Source organism: Periplaneta americana, chromosome 4, assembly GCF_040183065.1.
Source record: "Periplaneta americana isolate PAMFEO1 chromosome 4, P.americana_PAMFEO1_priV1, whole genome shotgun sequence".
NCBI lineage: Eukaryota > Metazoa > Arthropoda > Insecta > Blattodea > Blattidae > Periplaneta > Periplaneta americana.
The window spans coordinates 73,121,742-73,148,913 of NC_091120.1; the positions used below are offsets into that span (position 1 = coordinate 73,121,742).

The window sequence follows — 27,172 nt, forward strand, 5'->3', positions numbered from 1 at the left end:
CCTTCCAAACGGTGGACAAAGCAGACGTTACAGAGGGTTATTATCGGGGTACTCTCGTTTCCCTCCTTCATTTCACCTACACTATCCACATCACCCCCATTTCATCTATCATCTGTAATAGTAAAAAATAGGCTAGGGTGAAATCGTTAGGTAACAGATTCTCCGAAGCTGATGTAGAATCTAAGGGTTTGGGGTTCTGGACCCTGAGATTTATCAGATACTTGTCTGGAGTTGAGACGACCTGGCTCTGTCGAAGCCAAGTCGGATGGCCAGCCTGTCAGCATTGGAGCGGTAAACTGAACATACGTCCCAGGTATATGACCTAAAAGAAGTTAATTTACACACATGTAATCTTTTATAGTTTCTTTCCTCCTTAAGGAGCCCTTATTTTTAACTTCTGCTGCAGTAAATATCCCCTGAATTTCCACGTAGGCTATGTGTATATTTGAAATTCAATTAACCTATTTGTAAAAGTATAAATATCAGGATGAGCAGAGTAAAATGTCTTGTTGAATTTACTAAGAAAACACTCACAGGCATTAATTATACTCTGCAAGATTGCTGTTTTAGCTGTCCAGATTGAAGGTGGAAAGGTAGCGTCATCGTCTACATAGCCTAGATGTCTACTAAATAGTCACAAAAGTTATGCAAATCTGAATTTCAGGTAAAAGCTTCCTGTGAAGCAGGCTTGAATAATTTCAAGAGAAAAATTGTTGCGGGGCCGGGTATCGATACCGGGACCCTTCGCTCAGCGCAAGAATGTTCTACCGACTGAGCTACCCTAGGAACTATACACGACACCGTCACAATTCTTCCCTTTATACCCACACAACTCAAATGGGCGAACTAGATGCCAGAAACCCAACTTTGAGTGCACACAATACGGTGTGACTTAAATTGTGGCGTTCTGTTAACACACCTCCAGTAACGAATATATTCGTTGGATTTCTGGCATTTAGTCAGTCCATTTGAGTTGTGTGGATATAAAGGGAAGAAATGTGACGGTGTCGTGTATAGTGCCTGGGATAGCTCAGTCGGTAGAGCATTCGTGCGCTAAGCGAAGGGTCCCGGATCGATACTTGGCCCCGGAACAAGTTTTCCCTTGAAATTATTCAGTCACAAAAGTTACCTAGTTTTTCATCTTGTTGCTTAATGGCCACTAAATCAGATACAAAACAGTCGCCAACCTCATGTGGGTCTAAAAATGGTAGACCGAACACAAGTTTTAACCATCTGCCGATTATTAGTTTTATATTTGTTTATCAAAGTATACATTTTTTAATCTGACGAAGCCAAGATTGACTTAGGTGATATCTACATCCAATGACATTGGCCTCACTCCATACAACATTTATTGTATCATGGATAGCACTTATAAACAACTGTGTTCAAGGAACAATATTTTATGTTGAACTGCTGTGTAACTATCCAGTCAAATCAATCTAATTCATACAGTGCCTCTCTCCTTCCATTACAGTTGTCTATTGTACTTGTTGCTTGTAACATTAGTTGACATTGCATTCGATTTATATGTCATTTATTTTAAAAAATAACAGGAGTCATGCTGTTTGTTCAAGTCCGTCCCTTCAATAATACCTAGCCAACGACCCCTACCACCTAGGTTTTATTGTGTGTGCAGATTACATACCACAAATGTACAGCAAAGATATGGGAAAAAATATACCTGAAAAGTAGTTTACCTCCGCCCGGATTCACGTGAGCCACCCAGGTCACCTGTCGAACTGGAAGAATCATTGCATATAGGGCGCACAATGAGCCAGTGCGAGCTTAAGTGCATAGATCCGTCCGAGTCCGTCCCTTGAATAATACCTAGCCAACGAGTCAGCTGTCAAATAGGTACGTCCATAGTAATTTTCATTGTTTGCGAGCACAAGTTAAAATTTTACGTCAGTCACTGTTTTCTCTAACAAGAAGAGGATACGCCTTGAGATCATTATTTTGTTTGGGATGTAAGTCAATGGCGTGAAACGAAACATGGCAAACTGGCAAAACATTGGCAGCTAAAGTTACGGTTGTCGGATTTTAGGAGAAGTACATACAGTACCTTCCTCTTTACGTCGTCAGTTCGTTCCGTAGCTCGGTGCGTAAATGTGGAGACTGGTAATAGAATAGTCGCGTGTTCAAAGCTCTAGTCCAGACCTGCAGAACTGTAGCTCTTCAGAGCGACTGGCTTACTACCCCTTCTTACCCCACCCAGCGTTCTAGTTACGCTCGGCTGCATCAATATTCATTCTCGCGGCGGCAGGTATACAATACGCTATCAAGGATTACAAATGAATAGGTAATAAATCCTTAGAAACATACGTTTAGAAAGTAAGAGAAAAATGAATGAGGGAAATAAATAAGTTAAAAGACATGTTCATATAGACTAATGTAAGAAGGTTTACCTATGTATATATTGTCCTATTACTAGTAAAGCCGATTAAGTCCACTTTTGTGTAAAATAAGTTAAGTACAGTCCCCGACTTATCTTCCCGTGCTCTGTATTCTACTAAAATGAAATAAGTCCGAAATGTTGCATGCAGGCAACAAACCAATTACTTTATTTGAAGAATAACTGGAACATGGCAAAATCTAAACCCGTGAAGAAATACTACTTCTAATGGGAATATGATTATTTTGTTGTTGACGAAAGAATCGCTTGTTTACTGTGTCCCATCCAATTTATTTCTACTCGTAATTTCAATATTAAACCACATTTCAACAAAGCCCATATTAAGAATATTATGGAATGCACAAACTTTCGGGTAAGTTCATTATTACGGACTGTATATTGATTATTTATTTATATACTGTTAAATCGACGTCACTCGTTATGTTCATTTTGAATTGAAATTAATAGTGACTTTCAAGGTTCATTACTTAAATGCTATAAATTTATGTTTCCGTAGGTGATGATAGATGATAAGAGGAAAGATTTCGAAAATCTAAAGCAGGTTAGGTGCAAAGAAATCTCAAAGAAACTATCGATAGGAAATCTAGTATAATTTTAAACCTTGAAATGAGATAACGCATTATAAATACAATGAATTTATTACAATCCTTTTTGAAAATTACATGCCGCCACTGATGGACCTTTGCAGGGCAGAGAATGTAAACAACTCTACGCGGAAATCGATCATCCCCAATAGAAGTAGAGTGAGGCTGACATCATATTTCCCCTACTTACGGGTTCTGCAGGCCTGCTCTAGTCTATAGTTTTCTCCTCTCTTATATTATTCTGCTTTTGGTAGGTTATTATCGTTAAAATTATATGTAATTACAGATTTCTGTCTTATATGTTTAAAATAATAGGAGAATAGAGTGACTAGCAGGTAAGTTATCAACACAGGAAACCTTAGTTCAAATTCCCACGAGTCCAATTGAAATTTGTGAACAAAAACTGTGTTTATCTGGGTTTCCCAGGGGTTACCACCATTATGCCGTGCCATTTCCCATTCACTGTCTATGATATGGTGGCCTCATTGAGCTGATAATAATCGATAGCAGATGCATCAATTAAGGTATATTCGAGGGTATGATCGAATGCACTTGGTTATTAATTGAGAGCTCTTGACAATGCCACGGCTTACCAATTCATATTTCTCTGTCCTTCTTCCGTACAATTTAACTGATCATCAGTTCACCATTATCTACCATCTCATTGCTTTAATCCGGTCTATGAATGAAGGGATACCGTAGATGTAGGCCTATTTATGCATGTATGTATGTATGTATGTATGTATGTATGTATGTATGTATGTATGTATGTATGTATGTATGTATGTATGTATGTATGTAGGTCTATGTTGAAGGAAAATAATAGAATATGTATTTAAATCTGGTATGTACAACTCTTTCTTTTTTTTTTCAGGAGCGGCCTTCATTCATACTGGTATACCTGATCTTGTGCCTAATTGGGATATGTTTGACCATTCTGGCAATGGTGATATTAACTATTATTACAATCATCGCGCACGTGGTGGTAGGACTGGTGGTTCTAGTTTTTTTTGGGCTCATTATAGGTAATGAATGCTCTTTTACTACGTAGTCCTAATTGAACCATATTGTACAGTCAGGTCACAAAGTGGGCGTGCCCCTCCCATGTATTCTTATATCACTTACTTTGTGAATGTTGAATGTGAAAGTTGGTACCCCCATGTTTACGTTGGTACCATGCTACCATGGTACCCGTGAAGTTATAAACAAACATGATTGACCAGAATCCTTTTACCAACGAACAATGGTTTGGCTTCGTGAAAGACGTCATAACGGCGACACCGTGGAAACAGTGAAGATGAAATTTCGTGACCACTTTAGTGAGGAACAGTCAATGAAAGCAACAATGTTGAGGTGGGAAAAGCGTGCATTCGCAACACTTCGCATTGCAAGTGCGTCGATACCTGAATACGACCTTTCCCAACCTGTGGATTGGAAGAGGATCTGCAGATAACCAAGCTCCTTTTACCTGGCCTCCATGAAGTCCCGACCTCACAACTTCTGATAATGCTCTCTGGGAGTTCATCAAGAACAAAGTGTGAAGTCACCGCTATAACACAACGGCACAATTACGAGCAGCAGTGGAAGATGCTTTCAACGAAGTGACCCTTGATTATCTCCGCAAAACCTATGCCAGAACATGACGCAGAATTCAACTGTGCTACGAAAATGAAGGTCTTCATACCGATGTCTTAGATCGTTAAACTATCAGGTACTCGTCTACATCAATCAATCAACCATACCCATCGTAGTATCGTAATACATGGAGGATACGCCCACTTTGTGATCTCTCTGTATAAAGCTGTAATCAAAGGAAATCCATTTGTTACGCCTCACGTTTGAATCATAATTAGCAGAAATCCATCCAAAAGTGACCAGCGAGAGATTGTTCAGTTTCTCTGTACTCAAAGTCTGACATTCAGCGAAAAATTCAGAGGCGAAATCTCTCTTAACTTTCGTGCGATTAGCCCTGATCATACATAACAGATTGATCAGTCCAATGCACTTTCAAGACAACTTTTATCAATTTCATTATGCGGCCATCTAGAGACTGCAAAATAAGTCACGTTAAAACCCTGATGTAATCTCATACTTGCAGCAGTAGGCTACTTCCATCTAGCGGTCGTTATTAAAAAATTCATTTTTAACAGAGGAGAGTCTAGTGATTGTTCTTTTTTATATGTTGACATTTCATAACATGGGAATGGCCAAGCTTGATATATACTGTATATATACAGGGACATCATTTTATTTTTACTAACATTTTAAATATTAACCTGGCTATACCTTTGCTACCCCCTTGCACGACTGTAGTTTGATGATACTCGCGTAAAATACAAACAAATCACTCTACTAGATATAGGAGGGAAGAAAAGTAGTTCTTCCATTTGCGTAAACTAGGAAATATCGCGATTTTGAGTTCGATAATTTTCATTAGGTTTTTGTTTAATCAAAATACAGTACTGTATTAAGAATAAGTGTTTTTACTCACGAACTGAGTTAGCCACGCGAACGTATTCATTATGCAGTGTATATTATACTGTCTACAGCACATTAGCGTACAATATAGAGAATGAAGTTAAATTGAAAAATAATCATAATATGGATATTTAAACACATTTTTGAAAATGGTGGCCGTTCATTTCGATACAGGTTTCAGTTCTTTTGTGCATATTATCGTACTACAGACTATTGCATCTAATTCCAATTGCCAGTTTCGTCCTTCGTACTAGTAACTCATGTTGAAATAATTTTGTACCTAGTCTATAAAAGAGTACCTTACGTACTGTAAATTCAATCTTCACTTCTGCCCGACCCGCACAGATAAAATTACTCAGACATGCTATCTACGTCCGTCCAAGTGGCTATGCCGCAGGATCGTAGAAAGGGAGGAAATCACGTGACAGTTAATTACTTAAAGAGGCCCTTTTATTTAAGTTATTTTAAACAGTTGTATGATATTACGTAAACGTCCAATTCCTAACAGAAATTAATGTTTTCAGAAAAGAGCTAAGACAGCCCTGCTTTTACAGAGGGGCGAACAGAAGCAGGTGGAGGAAATAGGGATGCGATGTAGGAAAACGGACAGTATTTGTGCGAAAATATGATTCAATATTGAAAGCTCTTTTGTCACTGGAAAACGCGAACATATTTCTGGAACGTACTATACTCGCTAACTCAGTGCTGTTTACTATATGCGGTCTTGGATCTGTGCGTAGAGGACAGTTGGAACTTCATTAGCAGAAGGGGTGGGATGAAGTACATTCAAAAACTCAGGTACAATAAAAATTGAAGTAAAAATAAAATGATGTCCCTGTACATGTGATCAGGGCGATTACTAAGGACACCAAAGACCCCGTTGCATTATAAAGCGTCTCCTATCGCGAGACTTAAACAGCGAACGCACTGCGTAAGTTTCGCAACATACACTCATCTCACATACGTTTGTATGTTGATACTTTCATAATTATATTCGGGTCTTTCAAGAATTTCTCATCCGGAGTTGCGTTCGGGCGCGGGTTCGATTCCCCCTTGGGCTGATTACATGATTTGGTTTTATTTCTCACCCCCCCCCCACTGCGGAGCAATGACCTCAAGGAGCGTTGCAGGGTTACAACACGTTACATTTCGTATTCTCAAAAATAGTGGACGTATCAAAAAACTTATTTGACAAAACTTGTTCGCATTGATTTCATCCATTACCACTGTGAATTAACGCAATAGGTTCTCTTCCACTCTGTATAATAAATTCATTTCTCAGTCCCCTGATTTATGAAACATGAGTACGAGTAAATTTAGACTTGAAATTAAATAAATTATTATTAAAACTTAACATAGGATTAGATAATTATTTGATAAATATTAATATGATTTACTTGTGAATATTAGTTGTAAACTCTTTCAATTATAATTACTTATTTTATCATATAGGTTATTATTTGTAATCTATGCTATTTTGTTACTTAAATTTATTGTTTTTTTTTTCTTTCTGCTTAGATACAGTGCAATTTTGAACTCCCGTCCACGAGCATTGCTCAGACTGGGGTGAATTCGTTTAATTAATTATTTATTTTTTGTTTTTAACATTTAATATGTTCATTATTATTTAATGCATAATTATTTTTAATGTGTTTAATAAGCATTTTTATTATAAATGATACCGGCCATTTGCGTAGTTCAGTCGGTTAAGGTGCTTACCTGCCGATCCAGAGTTACGCTCGAGCACGGGTTCGATTCCCGTTGGGGCTGATTACCTGGTTTGGTTTTTCCCCAACCGTAAGGCAAATGTCAGGTAATCTATGGCGAATCCTCGGCCTCATCTCGCCAAATACCATCTCGCTATCACCAATCCCATCGATGCTAAATAACCTCTTAGTTGATACAGCGTCGTTAAATAACCAAGTAAAGAAATATCAGAAGATACTGACTGATAAAAACATATTGGAACTTTTTTAAGTTTTACAAATTATTAATTTATTATTATTATTATTATTATTATTATTATTATTATTATTATTATTATTATTATTATTATAACTACTACTACTACTACTACTACTACTACTACTACTACTACTACTACTACTACTAACTGATGTTTTGCATCCTTTTTTAATTGTTGTAGCACCAGAGATGGTGTTATGATTTTCTGGTACAACGATAACTCAATGTAGCTTACGTAATGAATGGCTAGTGTCAATCCACGATGTGTACAGAGCAGAAGTAAACAGCCGACTAGCCATACGTGAATGTAACCTTCCTTTTTACTGGTGTATCACAGTCAATCAAAACAATGCAGGAAAATATATCAATGGTTAGTTTATGTATTTCGTTTATGTAAAATAAATCATTTTGAATTTATAATAATAAAAACTCTACGAATTTACTCATCAACTTGGTAGATAACGCACAGTCGAAGAGACATAACTCCTGACATCTTTCGTCCGTCACTTCTCACTGTCAGTGTATGCTATAGTTCTTGTAATAAGGGATATAGAGTATTCGGACCTTAAATTGCAGTAGAGCAAAGAATGGAAACTATTCGTCTCTTTCCTTCTCATGAATTTCACCATAAGCACTATCCTTTTCTAATCTAACGAGGTTGCCACATTTTCGTAAAATATATAGTAGACTAATGGATTAAAACACATGAATATATAGTTACGCAGACAATTTGAAGCTGCATCTGTTGACGTTAAATGAAAAATTTCTTACGAAGTAATTAAGGGTTAAAATATCAATATAACAAAAATTTACCTCAAATGTAAAATCCTCGCTACACGAAACATATCACGTCATAACTCCTATATTAAATCCGTTAGAAACTTTTCCTTTTTACTGTTGGTAAGGAAACATTTACTCTCCAGGTACGTATGTTTAAATCTACATTTGAATGATAAGAAAATGCAGAATGTCTCTTTCTTTTTAGTCATAGTCCGAAATTTTGACACAAAAACACAAAAAAGTCAACCAGCGGTAAACTTTTTCCGGTGTTGTCTATACATAGGGTCAAAGCAGGAGAAATGTCCTTCGAAGATGAAAGTTATTTTTAAAACAAAACCCAAGTCTGTAGCTCATTTAATTCCAGATTTATGATTTAGGAAAGGGTGGATATCTGTTCTATTTCGTTTTGACGTGCTGAGATAACTTTTGCAGCTATCGTACAACACACACACACACATTCGAATTTTGCCTCATGGAGATCACGGAGTTAGGTATATACATTTCAATCTTGAGAGGGTCGCGTGCATTGACGATCATACGTAATTTTATAGTGTAATAGATCCAATTATATACAAGGATAGTAATGCTCTGTGTGTGTGTGTATGTGTGTGTGTGTGTTAGTGCTTCTGCGTAAAGTTCCTTAAAGTAAAACTTGTGCAAGATAAAATAAGACAGGCCTATAAGATATCAGAATGTAAAATGGATTCTCAAATTAAGAAGAAATGTTTCATAGATAAACTTATGTAGTTGTGACGTTCCGCTTAAGACACTCTTGCGCGCATTCTTCTACAGTTGTCGCAACAACGCACTCCATAAGCGCTGTACTGCAATTTAAGGGCAGAATACTCTATAGATTGTAGAACTTTGAGCCACGCGATGAGAGAAGGAGCGATAAATGGCGATGCATTTAGAACATTTATGTCACATACACTCTTGTTGCAGCGCTTGAGTGCTACTTCTGGGTGGTGATCTACAGCTACTATCGTCAACTGGAGACGCGCAATGAACCTCGCCCGATCGCCCATATGGACAACTTTGTGGCTGTGAAACAGAATGAGCCTGAACCAAGGCCTTACTATGAGTTTCCTCACCACAACCAGCCAGGACAGCAAACCGCATAGATATTGTGAAATGAAAGGAATTGAGTTTTTAACTTCTGTCACCATTATAACAAGTTTTGTGATTGGTTGACTGTAATTTTAATACTTGTTTAAAGGGTGAAGTAGAAGTGAAGTATTAGTCAGGAGAGGTTTTGATTGGACATTTTCTAATTAAATACACATCGTGTACGACTTGTAGGTTTAACAAAATAAGAGAGCACATAATTCAAAGCAACAATAATTTAATGAAAAATTGATGTGTGATACAGGAACTCTTGCATTTTACGTTACATTCAAACAATTTCGATTGTACACCCCCCTGTGACACGGCAGATGTCCAACCTATCATCGACCTCCAACCAACCATTCAGCAACATTTGCTGTGTGACGTTGATAGCTTCATCAATTTTATGTCGCAAATAATCCAAGTTCTCCACAGGCGTGAGGTACACTTGGTCCTTCACAAACCCAATAAGAAAATATCCAGAGAAGTAAAATCTGGAGAGCGTGGAGCCCAAGCGAGTCATTCAACTCCTCTCCCAATCCATCATCCGGGAAACTTCCTATTCAAAAATTCTCCACATCGCCATCTTTGCGCAGTAAATAAACTGTATGATGACTTTGATCATTGTTGCCGTTGACATGGAAGGCTACGGTGTGGTATTTTCATAAAATGTAACAGAATTTTCAATCGGAATCTCGTACAACGACAGTTAGGCTATAAAACTTTGTAATGTTAAATCTACAAGCCGGACACGTATATACTGGAATCGGCCATATAGGCTTTCTCATTTGTAACAATACCAAAGAATAAGAAACCGTTTATTCCCCTTCCTCCTCCTTAGTTGTTCCGAGTACTTATTATGTTTGTAATTAAATCAAAGAATCTAAAGTTAATATCTGGCAAGTGTGATGTAATTTTAAAGCCTACAAAAATCCTTAGCGTTGTTTTCTTCGAAAGTTTAATAAAGTTGGAATTAGTCAATCATTCGTAGAAATACGTAGTACACGTATTATATGGATGATATATCATCATCATCATCATCATCATCATCATCATCATTAGTGGCGCAACAAATACATTGCTGATTTCTGGCCTCCTCAAGAAATTTCCTCCACCTGATCGTGATCCATTGCCAATTTCTTTATCCAAAAGTTCTAGCGTTACCATCCACCTCATCTGTCCAGCGCAGTCTTTGTCTTCTTTTCTTCCTTCTTTCATCAGGTTGTATTATTGATATATTTTTGGAAATTTCAGCATCATACTTCCTCATTAGATATCCTACCCATCTTAGTCTGGTCAACTTAATATATTTACTAATATCTATATCCCTAAATAGGGCGTACAGCTCTTGGTTACATCGTTTTCTCCAAATGCCATTATCACATACTGGACCGTATATTCTTCTCAATATTTTGCTCTCAAAACATTGGAGAATATTCTCTTTAGTTTTACTAACTGTCAACGTTTCACGTGCATATGTTAAAATTGATTTTATGAGGGTCTTATATAACAAGACCTTCACGGACCTTGACAGTACATGACTCTTCATATGTTGGAGTACGTCGAAATAGCATTTGTTAGCCATATTAATTCGATGTTTATTTCTTGCGTCATGTTATCTATCTGAACTATACTGTGCTCCAACCACGAGAAAGTCTCTGCCGGAAGAGACGAAGGGGGATAATGCTGTGAATGAATGTTGATGTCATAAGATGTCATAAGGTCACACACGTGGGTACTCTTATCTCTATTGGCTAGCTCTCACAGCACAAACCATAACATTGATACAGACATATTGATACTACCCTAGTTACAAAATTTGATCACAGTTAATCTCCTGGTCTTTTAATCTCTTCATACAGGAAATAACATATGCAGGAGAGCGCATGGTTTTTAAACTGGCCTTATAATGGTAATATCATTTATCTACTTCGTTCCAATAGATGAGGCAATAGTAAGCACATTCCTTTCACGGTTGATCTCCTGGTTGGAGAACAGTAGCTCCTAAGTATGTAAATGTTTACACCTGTGGAGTAACGGTTAGCGCGTCTGAACGCGAAACAAGATAGCCCGGGTTCGAATCCCGGTTGGAGCAAGTTACCTGATTGAGGTTTTTCCTGGAGTTTTCTCTCAACCCAATATGAGCAAATGCTGGGTAACTGTCGGTGCTAGACCCCGGACTCATTTCATGGGCATTATCACTTCATTCCATTCAGACGCTAAATAACCTGAGATGTTGATACAGCGTCGTAAAATAACCCACTAAAAATAATTAAATATGTAAATTGATGGACTGTTTAAAATGTAGCCTATAATTTTCTATTTGTATCTCAGGTTTTGTACAGTAGTTTTTATCAGATGTCACATATTTACTTTCATTTTAATTAATGACCAGGAGCAGTGGCATACGCAGAATTGTGTAAAGGTGGGGTTTATTATTAAAATTGTTTACAATTCACATTATCAGTATTTTAAATTTTATATTATTATTATTATTATTATTATTATTATTATTATTATTATTATTATTATGTTACAGTATATTTATTAATATTACACTATGTTCTAATATAACATATTCATGAATTAAACGTAATTTTTTCACAGCCATCCAATGTTTAACAACAATTTTTAACTTCTTTTTTAATTTTGTATAATAAAAAATTTATTGTGTCATTATTACACTTAATCATATATATATAGAAACAATCAAATATATATTTAAATAAATGTAATTAATTATTAAGCATAATAATGGAACATGGAACTCACCAAGGATGAATAATGAAACTGGCAATATAAATATATTGAAGGAGGAGTAGGAGGACTATGCTTTATGTCGATGTAGAGTTTGTTACTCTGACAGTGAAAAATTAGAGAAAGGAAAACGATTATGGATAAAACATTACTCAAATCTAAATAAGTCATTTTTTGTAAGTTTAAGGGAGGAGGGGGTTCAAACCCGGTAATCCTCCTTTGTACACGCCCCTATTTACGGCCCTGAAAATAATTCGGAATGGACGCATTGTGATTTCACCCAATTCAATGTTATAATTTGTTAGAACAATTATTATTTCTGCGAACCAATTGCTAGTAATGAAGATATTTCACTCATAAATGGTTAATAAAGAATTAATTTAACTAAGCTTTTGTCCTCTACCAAACACAGTAATAAATTAAGCTGAATTAAAATGAACTAATCAGAGTTTGTACGATAACGAAGGCATACTGAGCAACTAAACAGATGTTTGAGACAGTTAGCTCATAATTTAGAGCAATGGGTATTGACTGCCCATAAACATCACATTTTCAATACATCTACATAGAAAGATGATTGTTTTCACTTCTACTTTCCTCATCTTCACATAGATCCCAATCACGGATAGTAAAAGATTGCCGATCCAAAATAAAGAGTGTTCCAAATAATTTACTATCGATCTATCTTCACTCAAATTTACTGCTTCGCACGAACAGGTATTTCTGCAGTGGTCTTCGAATCTCTAATAAGAAAAACATACATTAGATCCTACGATTGCTGCAAATATTTTAAATATTTCTGCATGGTCGAACAAATTTGGGAAAGAAGAGTAAACGGGTTAAAGTATAAAACTAAGCTTAAAATTTAAAATTATGCTATTAGTCTGCTTAAACCACAATTCGTTTATACTTCTCCTGGAATAACAAATACACCTCTGTGTTTTTAGTAATTTATGCCTTAAAATTTTAATTAGCTTTCTCTCATGCATAATTCTTTTAAGATAATTACAATTCATAATTCTTCTGTTTATCCAATCTTTTATGATCTGTATTTTACACCAGCCCCTACTATTACTTCTAATAGTTACAATTCAATTTCAGATTTATCCCTGACCCAAATATGACCTAAATTTATATTCTATTCCTTTTCACCTGAAGACTAAAAAAGACCCAACCTTCGAAAAGATGTCTTTTATATTTTATGAGCAATAAAAAAATTCAAACCTAAACCTCGCCTGAGTAATATTAACAAGTTATCTAACACACACAACTATTACACTGAACAACAAATTTTTACTTTTCGTCTTGCTCCGAAATAAAAATAGGCGAATATTACTAATATGTGTGCCCTAAATCTGAATTTAAAATCCAAATTGCCCCATCACGTACCATTTTCCGGGGAAAATGAATTGAATTTTTTTATGACAAAACGTATTTGTTTTTAATTTTTCACTGCTACTCATAAAATTACGACACACTATGGATTCAGAATTCTTCATAATACTTGAAAAATGTGTACTGGATACAAAAATGATGTTACATAGTTTAAAACACAACAGTAATAAAAATATTTCATGCGTATAATGAGAAAAATCTCGAAATTTGAACTTACATTTAAAATAATTTTCTGGATGACTTCTGTTTATAACTAGATCCAGGACTGTATCTTACAAGGAACCAGTAATACTCTGCAAGTATGCTGGATGATGATCTTCCTTTATATCGTGTTTCCATTTCAGATATTTCTTGATGAAATCTTTCCCCATGCTCGTCGCTTACCGCTCCAAAGTTAGGAGGAAATAAAGCCAAATGAGAATGTATAAAGTGTATTTTGAGAGACATATTACACTCCATTTTCTCATATGCACTTGACATGGTTTTCACAACAAGTTCTATGTAGTTCTCTGCCCTAAAATTTCCAAGGAAATTTGAACAAACGTCTTTGAAAGCTCGCCTGTAACGGAAAGTTTTTCCTCAAACAAAGAATCAGCCATAACTTTTCGAATTTGTGGACAGATAAAAATGCTCTCTTTTAATTTGCCTTCACTCAAATTGGTAAACTTTTCTTTTAAATACTGAAAACTACACTCTTGTTTGTTCATTGCATCGACTTACTTTGAACTGTTATGAAATTTACTGAATAAAAGGGACCAATATCTGTTTATTTATTAGAAGTACAAAATAACATGTTAACAACCATAAGAAACCGGAAATAGGTCATAAACTCATAAAATACCTTAGCTTTTGTTTTGGTTTACAACCCCCAATGGGCGCCAGATGTTCCCTGAGAGAGCGCTTATGGAAAAGTGAAATCATAGTATATTTTTCAAATCTTATGTGATATAAGAAAAGAGATGCAATTTTGGATTCAGCACACACCAAACCATAAGAGACACATTGTTTTAAGTCGGAGCAAAATTCTTGTTGTTCATTGTTATTAGAGCTTGGATTTATATACAGTACATTTATAAATCTTGAAATATGCGTACAATTACGCTATTCAAAATCTTAAAATATGCACTATAATATGCAATATAAATTTCGAAAAATAACACCTCGTAAATGTTTTATTTTTATATAAAAAGATGGCAGTTTTTCAGATCTCAATTCATGCACAATTTGCTGAAAGTTGTGAAAAGCCTTGTATGTTACAATAAAACACAGACAAACAACTATCTTGAGTTTCACTAATATTACTTAAGTATAAAATTTCTATCTTTTACCCACATTAAAGCTGAGAATTGCAGGAAACGATGAATGTCATCTTCATGTTTTCCGTGGTGAAGCTCCTACGTCTATCAGAAAAGAGATCTTATTGAGAATGATTTCTCCAGAGTACAAGAAGTTAAAGCCACACGGGATAAACTCCATATTTTTTCTTGTATCAACTTCTCTTCCAATTCTGCTGTTTACCACTACAATTTTTCTATCTTACAAACAGAATGGTATCCAGAATTTTACAAGCACTGATTGAAGTTTTTTCAGAAATATTTTTTGCGTTTCCGTGTGTTTCAGGGGTCAAAGCATCAATAACATTTTGAACTAAGGACAACAAGTCTTGCAGTGGAGAACACTGTCTTCCATTTTGGTTATTGTTTCAGATAGACTGACTCACGTGGTACTAAAATAAATGAGCTAAGCATAATGCCGCTTTTCCACTGGATGTGAATCCTTCCTCATGCATTAAGCTTTGGAGAATTGCTGAATAATATGTAACCCTACTAACAGATATGTGTTGAGTATTATTGTCATGATAATCAAAGAAAACCACGTTTGCATAAGTTAAATTAGTTTTCATGCAATATGCATTTTGCATGTAAATCCTGGCTCTAGTTACTGTACAGTATATAGTGATTTCATTGTTCAACGTGTTACTGTTTTTATGTGTTCCAAATACTTCGGTCCGAAGAATCAGTTGGCGGTATTAAGGCTTGTTTAACACGAACGTGGCACTTCTACAGACCGATTATTTAGTCCTGACAGCTCAGCGACGCGAAAGAGGGGAAGTAATACGAGTTGTGGGGAGAGTTCCGGAGTAGGGATAAGGGCGAGGGTTGGTAAAGAAATGCAGTACAGTTAACTGTACTGGAAACACAACGCTATATCGCATGCGTGACATCCAATCGCTCTGACTGCAGGCGAAAAACTAACCTGAACATCCCTTGGCGTAACTTAATGGACTCGTCTGACTCATTGCCGGCGACTGTCAGGACTAAATAATCGTACTGTACAAACCTTTTTCAATTATATGGCCAACTGTGAACAATTTCTTCCCATTTAAACGTTTTTTTTTTTTGTACATGGCTAGATCGAAGTAACAGGTAATACCACATTAAATCACCTGTAGTCCGTCTCCTTGGTCTTGAGTTAGCATGCTGGACTTTTGATCAAGGTGGCCCGGGTTCTCGTTCATGAAGTCAGAAGGATTTTAATTCGGACCTCTTCACGGGGACTGGTTGACTGTTCATTGTTGAAGTGTGTGTGGTGTCTCGCAGTGGCCCCCCGGGTATCCTGACCCAGTAAACGAGGGAGTCCTGCAGTGTGTGCGTGTGTTCAGTAGAGTTGTGGGTCTGGGTACAATAAGCCTCAGGCTGCGGTGTCGAAACTACCAAACAAAAAATCACCTGTAGTCCATTCACAATATCTGTAGAGTGGGTCAAAACAAATTCCAGCGGGTGGAGACACTAAATATAATTGATTTTTTTCTTTCCAGCTAAGAGCAGTAGAGCCCAGTACATACGACGCGATTTGATGCACAGTAGCGATGGAAAAATTTGTTCCACTTGTTTCAATTAGTTCATCTGAATTATAAGGTCCCAAACAGCAGTTTCAGTTGTCTTCCGTGGTCTAGCAACTAACATGCTAACCGTTGGGGTCCAATGTTCACATGTTCCACCTCGGCCGAGCGTGATGCATTTCAGAAGGTGATATATCTACAGGGTGTAACGAAAAGATATGTCAAAACTGTAGGTAATCGTTCCTCACATGTAGTGGATGAAAATAAAGGGTTCCCACAAATAAGCTTTCCGGTTTCGAACACATGTAACTTATGTTTAATGCAACTCAGATACTTAAAAGAGATGGAGGGTTTGTTACTGTTCCTTGGCCGCATAACAGTACCACGCGTAATGAAGGGGCTGGAGGGTTGGTTACTGTTCATAACGGTGGGAGTTCAGTGTGTGAAATCATAGGTCAAGTGAGAACAGGTTACTCGTCGAAATTTAAGTTGCAAGTAGTGCGCTATGCACGAGAAAATTGAAACAGCAGCAAGGAAGCAGTTTGATACCGACGAAAAACTGTGCGACGATGGATGAAAGCATAGGATGCACTTGAATTTTTCTGAATATATAGATGTAGACGGCTGGTTGAATTACTAGTTTTTATAAGTAATAAGGTACCGTATGTTACTGTATTTTATAAGAAATTTGTTCTAGTTTAGAATGTTTCGAGTATAAGCCGCACCCAAATTTTTTATTTAGATTTTGGGTAAAAAAGTGCGGCCTATACACGGAAAAATACGGTAAGTTTCATGTCTTCGAAACTGGAAAGGTATTTTGTGGAAACTGTATTATATGAACATGGTTCCGGAAACGCTTTATTTCCTTGTTAGAATTATTTTTTACAGCTCTGCTTACAGTGTATGATGTCGAAGCTAAGTTAATGTGCAATGCCATCAGAGCTGTAGTGTAACATAACCCCTCTCCCCATAAACGTCTAAATGTGGACGCTCTTGTTTACCTCTGGTTAGACTGTAATTACAAATAGGACTGGGTTGATGTATTGTACATTCTGTTTCTGTTTCCCACAGTTCTGGTGTTCAGTGTTCTGTATGGTGTGTAATGTACATGATAGCTGTGATGGCATTCCACACAAAAACAAACTAGCTTGCGCATCATGCAATGTAAGTAGAGTTCAGAAAAAGAGCTCTAACAAGGAAATAAAACGTTTCTGGATCCATGGTCGTATAACATATTTTCATCCTCTACTTGTGAGGAATGTTTTTCAAAAGTATTGACGTACCTTTTTGCTACACCCTGTATATAGCCTTTTCCGGGACAGAAGTGAAGCTAGGAGGCCCTTGTAGAATTATGGTGTGTAAAAGCATCATGTCTCTGCTAGAGGACTCCAAGTTCGCCCACGTTGAAAGAAAAAATTAGAAATGAATTATTTGAAAAATATGAATGTTCAGAGTTCTCCCTTTCTCCCTACCTCTGTTCTTCGGAGGAGGGTCGAAGGCTTGCACCGCAGCCTGAGGCTTATTGTGCTTACCTCCTTAGGTATTCCTGTAAGTATCGTGATTCACTGTTTGGTGCCATGTACCCGTTCAGCAGTTGCCAGAAGATAAGCATACGCAGTTGTTCAATATCATTAAATCTTATATGTTTTAAGATTACAGCAAGTAATCAGTAGGCCTACCACAAGTGGTCACATAATTTCATTGAAATAAAGGGTGTCCCAACAAGAACGCCGGATTTAATAATGTGAAAATATCCACCAAAAATAGATAACATTGCCGCCAACCTACAACAAGATAATAGTACTATGTCCCAACAATGTTGTTGTTGGGTTGATGACTCTATTATCTGTTCTGTTATCTGTTTCTGTTGCATTTATTCACATTATTAAATCCGTCGTTCTTGTTGGGACTCTTTATATTTTCTTCTTTGACATATTGCATATGTCTCAGATATGAATACAAAATAGAAAAAGAGAAACAGAAGTAAAGTTACTCCAGACCATTGAAGTTCAGCAATAATTTGCTTTGGGGCAAATATTGACTAATTTTTAAATAGGCCTACTGCGTTATCATTTTTAGAATATTATTGAAATTGGTAATTACATAGTTAATAAATCGGTCTGAGGTAAAATCTAAGCAACTACCGACATAAAATTATTTTTTTAAGGTTTATATATTTTATTAAATGCATATTCTTGTACTTAAGTAACAAGATAGAATCTTTTCATTGCCTAAAAGTTGCGATAGTTATGGTTAGTTTAATAAGAATTTAATGTACAAGTTTGACCCACACTACAGAAGCATATTTCTGAAGTAATTTTGAGTAAAAAGAGTTATTGTGAACGTATACCTGATTCTTAATCATCATTGTGTTAAAGCAATTTAATATTTAACAATAAGTAGTAAGTGTGTTAACTACAGTAGAAGAATTGTCAGAAGAAATCATTACAAAGATTATGTACCATTTTCTTATATTTAACCTTTTAAATTTAATTTGAAAAATGCTTACCTTATTGTCTGTGTTCTTTGAACATTTAATTAAAATTAAATTGTGGAATTCATTTTACATTTTCCAAGTTCCAATGAGCATAGTTCATTCTTCGTTCTCTAACACAGTTTAAACACAGAAATTAAACAGCAGGCTATAACTAACTTACTTACTTACTTACCTACCTACTTAAACAGTATATCATCTGTATTTTTTTCTTACGATTTTAAAGACAATGTACATGACCTCCCACTCCACTATTCAAAACAAGAGAGATGAAGGGGTTGTTCAAAGCAACACAACAACCTAATGTGCAGTCCCTATTGATTATAGCATTGCACGATCGCACAATTCATGCCTTCTAAAATGCATGTCTTTCTGGAAAAACATTCAAAACACAGCAAAATGATATTCGACTTTTTTGTTGCTCTTTATAAAAGTAATATTCTACCAGAATAGACGACATTACTTACGGTTCAGCTATAATAGAGTTTGTCGGTAGCAGAACCTGGTCGACCTACAGAAGCCTAATGCATTTCTCAAAATGAGATATAGTAACTGTTTAACTATTCAGAATTGGATTATTATTAACTCTTTTACTGCAAATTAACTCGGGAACAAGCATTTTGAGTGGGGGTTAAACTTACTGTATCATTTTGTATATTGCTATAGTATAGGCATATTTGTACAGCTTAAATACGTACAAACTTTTCGTAATAAATATTTTTTTATCTTAAATATCTCTATTTTATAAGCTTTATTGTACACATTACATAAATAGTTTACTTTTTTGCACACATTGTTTAAATAAATGTATAAATGTATTACAATATGACATTCTGCTCATTCTAAACATACCATTCCTCACCGATTTTTCGAGAGCTAAGTGCCCTATATCCCGATGAAAACTTTACGGGACGCCCAAATATCCTGGTTTTTAAAGAATTCGTTTAAATAATTTTTAAAATAATTTTTACCTTACATGAAAAAAAACATAGCGTTAGTTTTATTTCCCTGTGCCAGTATTATTGCAATAAAAATAGTTCGTGCTGTTATCTGCACATTATTGCGTACATGAGTACGATACTGATCACAGTCGACTGGAGACATCGATACAGAGAGCGAAAAGTAACGCTATACCGTACCAACTTGGGCAAAGGTAGAGCCATACATTGGCTTTATTGAGAATGTAAGCTCTGTGAAAGTAGATTCAGATAAGCTTTTCGATAAGTTCGGTATTACGAAGTCGGTTATTACAGATAATTTACAGACATGGAATATTAATTTTGTAAAACTGGAAGAGAAATGACTGCTTATTTTGTAAGTACTGAAAGATAAAAATATCTGTTGTTCAACTCTTGCCATTGTTATTGAATTCATATTTTGTTTACCTGGCTCAAACGCCGGAATTGAGAGACTGTTTTGTTCGATGAATAAATATTGAAGAAGAGAAAAATATCAGAAACAAATCTTGGTACTATTCTAACATCAAAATATATCGTATTTTTTCGAATATCCCGCGCACTCCAATAAGCCGCGCACCCACTTTTTAAAGGCAAAAAAATCAATAAACAAATAAATAATAAAACAAACACAAATTACAAAAAAAAAAACTTTCAACAAATGTATTCACTACAAATTAAAAACAATTAAACACAAATACAGTTCAGCTAACATTTTATCCTGGAACAGGATCCTCCAGTTCCTGATGAAACTTTCACTTATATCAAATTTACAAGACTGTAGCACGATTTTCATGTTTCGCCGCATCTATGTTAATTTTAAGATTTTTGCTGCACGTTAGGGAACGCAATCTAATTCCTTTAGGGTAGGTTGTTCTTTAAATTTCCGTACAAATAAAATTCACACTGCGTGAGATTGGAGAACAATTTTCAAATTAATTTAACTTCTTTTCTGTTAATAACCGACGTCACAATTTCCATTTAATGTCTAAAATAGACATTATTTTTAACTTGGAACATTTAAGTGATCACCTATTCGGGGAAAATGTCCGTTACCATCTTTGTAATACTCTACTCGACTACCTCCATGGTGTAGCGGTCAGCATGCTGATCTCTTACGCAGAGGGCCCGGGTTCGATTCCCGGTCGGGTTGAATTTCCTGGTTGAGGTTTTTCAGGGTTTTCTCTCAACCGTAAGGCAAATGCCAGGAAATTCTAGCCACAACATCCCTGAATATCATCGGATTCATTCATCACCAAAAATCATATTCATGACAAATCGGTAATATATTACAGACGCCATCTAGTTCACAATTGAACCAGTCTTAACAATGGTACACAGGCCTTCGGATTTCACCCAAAAGATTAACTTGCGATATAACAAGAGACGTTAAAGCGAGTATAAATAACAGCAAAAAAAAAAAAATACTCTACTTGCATTTCGCTCCTTAGCAACCAGCAATATAATATTGGAAAAATAAATGAAGTCTGAATATCATTATACTGTATTACAATCAAGATACCAGTGTTACAAGAGTCATTAGAAGTTCAATTCTTTCTTTTATGATTATGCCAAGACGATTCCCATCAAGCAGTGATCTACGATTACTTGAAATCACAACCACCAACCAATTAAACATTCTATGCCATTTTTTTTACAATACCGTATATAGAGTTTCTTTCCGAAATAGCGATACATTTTCTATGTAAACGCTCCTTCTTTTTCGCAATGACTCAGTTTCCACGAAAATAACGTACTGTTAAAAGTCAATAGAAAGCAGGGATAAACATTTAAATAGGCCGAACACAGTGATGACCTCAGAAACAAAATAATCAATGATCGTCAGCAATTGATAGACTTGTTTTCGCACTAGAGCGAAGCAAAACATTGTTTATCTAAGCTTGAAGTACGATACACGCCGTACATTGGTATCGTAATTTTAAACAAAATTCACTGTACGTTATTAACTAAATGTACGGAGAAAAATTGCGGGCAGAACAATGGCAGTTGCCTATAAGTGGCATGCTTCCAGATTACTGTTTAATTTTAAAATTACACTCTCTTGTAAATAGTCTCTGATTACTGTTTTATTATATTCATAGGCGGAGTTATGGGGGGGTGCACTGCCCCCTCCCAAACTTGTCTGAACTCTTTTTTTATTAACGTTAGAAAATATTGAATTCAGAAGAAATATGAATAACATAGGTACTGCACAACAATGCAGAAAAAAGAAAGACGAGATTAAATAAAATAGGCTAATTAGAGTTTACATATAATATCTTCAGGAAAGCTTAATATAAAAAAAGTTTCTGTTAACACTGTTACCGGTACGTAAGTTTATTGATGTATATGTGTTTCTGTACGAGAGAGAAAAAGAGAGAGATTGTTTTAAAGTATGTCCTATTATATTTTGTAGTAGATCTACAGTTCAACCCCTGTAGGCCTACAACTCGGTCCGAAACAGCGGATATGGATGTAAGAAACATGCCCCCGAAAATACCTTTATTTTAAATGATCATATTCCGATTACCACGGTTAAGCTATGACGGGGGAAGGAGGTAAATTATGTCCCTCATAATCTCGTTATATGGGGATTCTATGGTTTTGCCTTGTCCCCCCCCCCCCAAGGAAATGGTTCTCTCTCCGCCTATGATTATATTCAACAAAAGTACTTGTCATATAGAGCTCAAATCTCTTATCGGCTATGCCATTATGCGTAAAGATTTAGTTAATCGATATTAAATTTTGTTTAAAGTACACAGTGTTCCATTCAAACTCTCCACATTTCAAACAATAATGCGAAAAAGAAATTAAGAATATTGTGATTAGTACTAAGAAAAAATAAAGTTTATTTTGTCATGATATCACTACATTTTGTTATTGGTTTCTATGAAGCACATGAAGGGATTTCTGAAGAAGAAATTCGGGAGGGATTTCATTGAAGCCCAGTCAAATCTATTCATCAAGAATCAAGATAATAATTAACATACCTGCAACAACACTGAATCGAGTGCTGTATTAGTAATACACGTTACAAGAGCGGTATGTTGAAGTTTTCATGGTCGAGCAAAAGATTGAAAAAGCGAAACGTAGTTGAGCTTTTTTAATTTCCGAGAACATGAAAACAAACATACCGCTCGTGTATCGTACATTATTTTGTGCGAAGATCGTTTATTACATACCTGAAAGACGAATTTCTAATTAGTTGCAATGAAATCTCCATGTTGGTTTCTGTTTAATGACGGCAACTTCGGAAAACCAAAATATCTTTCTTTAACATTGTTGCTGTAAAACGTTTTCTGTGTTTACTATACTCCAGCAGGCCGTGATATACGTCTGTCTTTTTTTCCCCCCAGTCTATAAATGCGAACTTAAAACAAACGGTAAGGTTATGTAATGATTTATTTTTCATTTTAATATTTTAACAATATTATTTAACATATTGCAGTAATAACATCCGCATCTGGAATCTTGTTGATTTTTTCACGGCTTCCTTAATGTTACTTGTATCAGGAATGCAATAAGTTTCGTGGAGTAGTAGACTTTACTTAATTTTTGCAAATATTTAAAAACAATAATTAACATTGAAATTTAGGCGAAATTGCAGTGGTAAGTTTCCAATTTATAATTATTACTATGTTAAACGTCTCTAAAAATAATATGTTAAATGCCTAAAGCAGTAAAATGAATGTCGCGCTTAAGCGGTAAGAAGAGGGAAATTGTTATGTGTGTTACGTTGGGAATACTGAATGTGGTATTTCACACTTACCGCGTATTGGTTCTGTGCGGAAAACAAGCAAATAAGCACGATCTCGCACAAAAGTATCTTCCTTTCTATATACACAAAGTACAGATTACCGAAGAATTGAAGCCAGACGACAAATCATGCCGATAATAATTTGCTACGAAAATGCTGTTTCGTATCAACACCAACCCTACAATTTTTCCGACTCCCTTTTCTCCGACGAGAGTACATGTAATACGTAGTTAACCGTCATATTGTTTGGAATTGAGGATCGCAAAAACAAAGTCTGGTGTAGCCTGACTAAGGACATTACTGTCAAATTCTTCTTCTTCTGTGATGCAACAGCAAATGACGTGTATCTTGACATGATGGAACAGGTCGTGTAACTCCAAGTATAGTCCAGATCAGCTTACTTCATACTCTAAGGATGAAACCTAACCATTTTTCACCCATTACTATATATGCTAAAGGATTGTGGTGATTTTCTAGTTTGCAGGTTGAATTTTCTTTTGCCAACTTCGCTTCGAATTTCGATACTGATAAATACTATAAATGGTAGTGATTTTGTAACTGGTATGTTGGCAATTGAGACAAATGTTGTCGGTACTGGAGTTCCGTGAAATTAAAATTGTACTAGATTTCTGAGCCGGTTACTAGAAGCTAGTGAAATTTGAACATACTAATAATTAATTAATATCAGTATTAATGTTAATACATAACAGTTATTTTATGTGTTTGTTGTGGTTATAATTCAACACTATAGTCAGGTAGTTTTCAGAGTTAGTACTAATAATTTCACGTGGGCAAACAAAATATATTTTTAGGTTAGATCTCGTGAATCAATTGTTTAGTCAAACCAATGAATTTCATATTGCCAGACAAAATACCTAACATGTTGATCCCATTCTCGTATAGTTTACGAAAATATGTTACTAATTATTGAATTATTTAGAACAACTTTCCAACATAAAAGTAAAGTACGGTAAGTAAATAAACCATTCAATACGTAGGATCGTGTGATATCTGGTAACAGTTGGCAACACTGACAAGACGGCAATATTTGCTGTTCTTACATGATTCTCACTATAGCTATTGAGTAGCCCAATGTTTCTCTCAACAGGATGGAGCTTCCCACATTGCAGTCTGCAGGTTCGAGAGTCTCTCAAAAACACATTCCCACTTCGTAGGATTGGACTATAAGGATAATGTATTTGTGTCTAAAGATCCTGACCGCAACTATACGCGCCCATAACTATGATGTGATTGCTAGGGCAACAACGGACAGCCGACCTCAATAGCGTAGTCGGTACAGCGCTGGCCTGTGCTCGAGGTGGCGGGTTCGATTCCGGCCAAGGTCGATGGCATTTAAGTGTGTTTAAATGCGACGGACTCATGTTAGTAGATTTACTGGCATGTAAAAGAACTCCTGCGGAGCAAAATTCCGGCACATTCCGCTGTTGTAACCTCTGCAGTTGCGAGCGTCGTTAAATAAACCATACTTTAAAAATTTAAATTTTTGTATTCGATTTCACGTTAAGCATTTTGAAAGTTTACAAAAGATCCAGTCTCACTGATTGTTTCGTGCTATGCAAGATACTAACAACTAAAAAAAATAGCCTATCACATCTCACAGCTAGTACAAGCAACCCTCACATGTAGGCCTATATATACTCACATTTTGTTTATATAGTAAATTAAATGATTTAGTAGCATTGATAATTAAAAAAAAATTACATTGACAGAAACATGGAAGGGATTTAATTTCTTTATTTCAAATTTTCATATATATATATATATATATATATATATATATATATATATATATATATAAGGCGTTCAGAGCTAAAGTGGATCAAGTCCATGAGACGTAGTTTTGACATAATAGGACTTAAAGTTAACTTACTCTAGTGGATTATCTAATTTCACTAGAAATAATTTTATTGCTCCATTTTCAAATCCTAGATTTATAAAATACAAACAATTGTGATGTTAAATTGATGCAACGCTTTGATGACTTGATTCACTATGGCTCAGAACATCTTGAACAAATAATCTGAGCCAAAAGTGACTGGTGTCACTTACCGGTGAATGCTTGCAGTTAAGACTTGATCCATTACTGCTCGGAAAAGATCCAACTTCAGATAATCAGACAATGAATTAAACTCAAGTTATGATAATTTGTGACTTGATCCACTTAGCTCTGAATGCATTTTATATATATATATATATATATATATATATATATATATATATGGCGATGGCGCATTCGTAAAGATATGTATTTATGAATTAACTTATTTTATCATCCCATTGTGTCCCTTCCCAAGGAAATCTTTCTATCTTCGCCTATACTTCTTTCAATGTTACTATTTTTATCATAACTTGCTTTGTGTGTACATTTTGTTAGCCTATAACAGAGAATGTCGTTACATATCTTTTTCGTCAAATTTCTTTTTTAACAACAATAAAAACAGGATATCCAAGCCCTAAAACTAAACTAAACTGACATAGGAATTACAATTGCCTATGAACTGGAATAATAATAATAATAATAATAATAATAATAATAATAATAATAATAATAATAATAATAATAATCTTCCTATCACGTATTAAGCCTGGTGGCCCGTTACGGTCTCACTCCATCGTTTCAGCGGACGACCCAAAGATCTTGTTCCTAAAGAGCTTGGCGTGGTATCCTTGATCTAGGCATCTTGAGTATACGGGATTTCCATTTCTGTCTATAATTTTGAATTTTCTCTAAAATTGGGTCAATATTTAATTCTTTCAAAATATTCAAATTTTTCTTCTTGTCTAATCTAATATAGCCAGCAGTTCTTCTTAAAAACTTCATTTCATTGGCAGTGATTCGGTGTTCATCACATTTACGTATGGCCCAAGAATAATAATAATAATAATAATAATAATAATAATAATAATAATAATAATAATAATAATAATAATAATACTTACAAATGGCTTTTAAGGAATCCGCAGGTTCATTGCCGCCCTCACATAAGCCCGCCATCGGTCCCTATCCTGTGCAAGATTAATCTAGTCTCTATCATCATATCCCACCTCTCTCAAATCCATTTTAATATTATCCTCCCACCTACGTCTCGGCTTTCCTAAACCAGTCTCATTCCGAGGCTTATTGTATGGATTCGTAACAAGCTGTTTTTTACGGTGATGGGTTGTTAGCCCTTTCGCCCAACCCCCAAGCTGGAGGACCACCCCTTATCGGCTGTCCACGACTGCTTATTCAATATATTCGCAGCTACCCTCCATATCTGGAGGCCGTCTCCTCTATCCGCAACCTGAGGACGCGCCATGCAGTGGTGATAGGGACCCACAATACATGGAATAATAATAATAATAATAATAATAATAATAATAATAATAATAATAATAATGAACTGAAAGTTGGCAAGATGACCGCCGATCGGTGCTGCTTCCCGAAAGTTCTGAAAATGTCAAGTCCTTGCCCAGTGGAGTGCTGATCTTGGCCTTAATGTGCCGATACGGTATCTCCACAATGTTTTCATAACAACACCATTAGTCATTAGTGGAGGCTTGGTGCTCAACGTAAACACATTAAATATATCAAAGTCTAAATATAAGCTCGTCATTATTTTGAGAATGCACAAATAGTAGCC

At 35.6% G+C, this 27,172-nt stretch overlaps 1 protein-coding gene across 1 annotated transcript in view; it reads left to right on the forward strand.

The window, feature by feature from the left end:
- LOC138697926 (lysosomal-associated transmembrane protein 4B-like) overlaps window positions 1-19,639 on the forward strand; it is a 64,273-nt gene extending 44,634 nt beyond the window's left edge. The window contains exons 5-6 of the mRNA XM_069823536.1: window positions 3,875-4,025; window positions 9,166-19,639. Coding sequence (XP_069679637.1) covers window positions 3,875-4,025; window positions 9,166-9,344 — 330 coding nt within the window. The 3' untranslated portion in view covers window positions 9,345-19,639. The remainder of the gene's footprint in view (window positions 1-3,874; window positions 4,026-9,165) is intronic.
- Window positions 19,640-27,172: the final 7,533 nt, after the last annotated feature.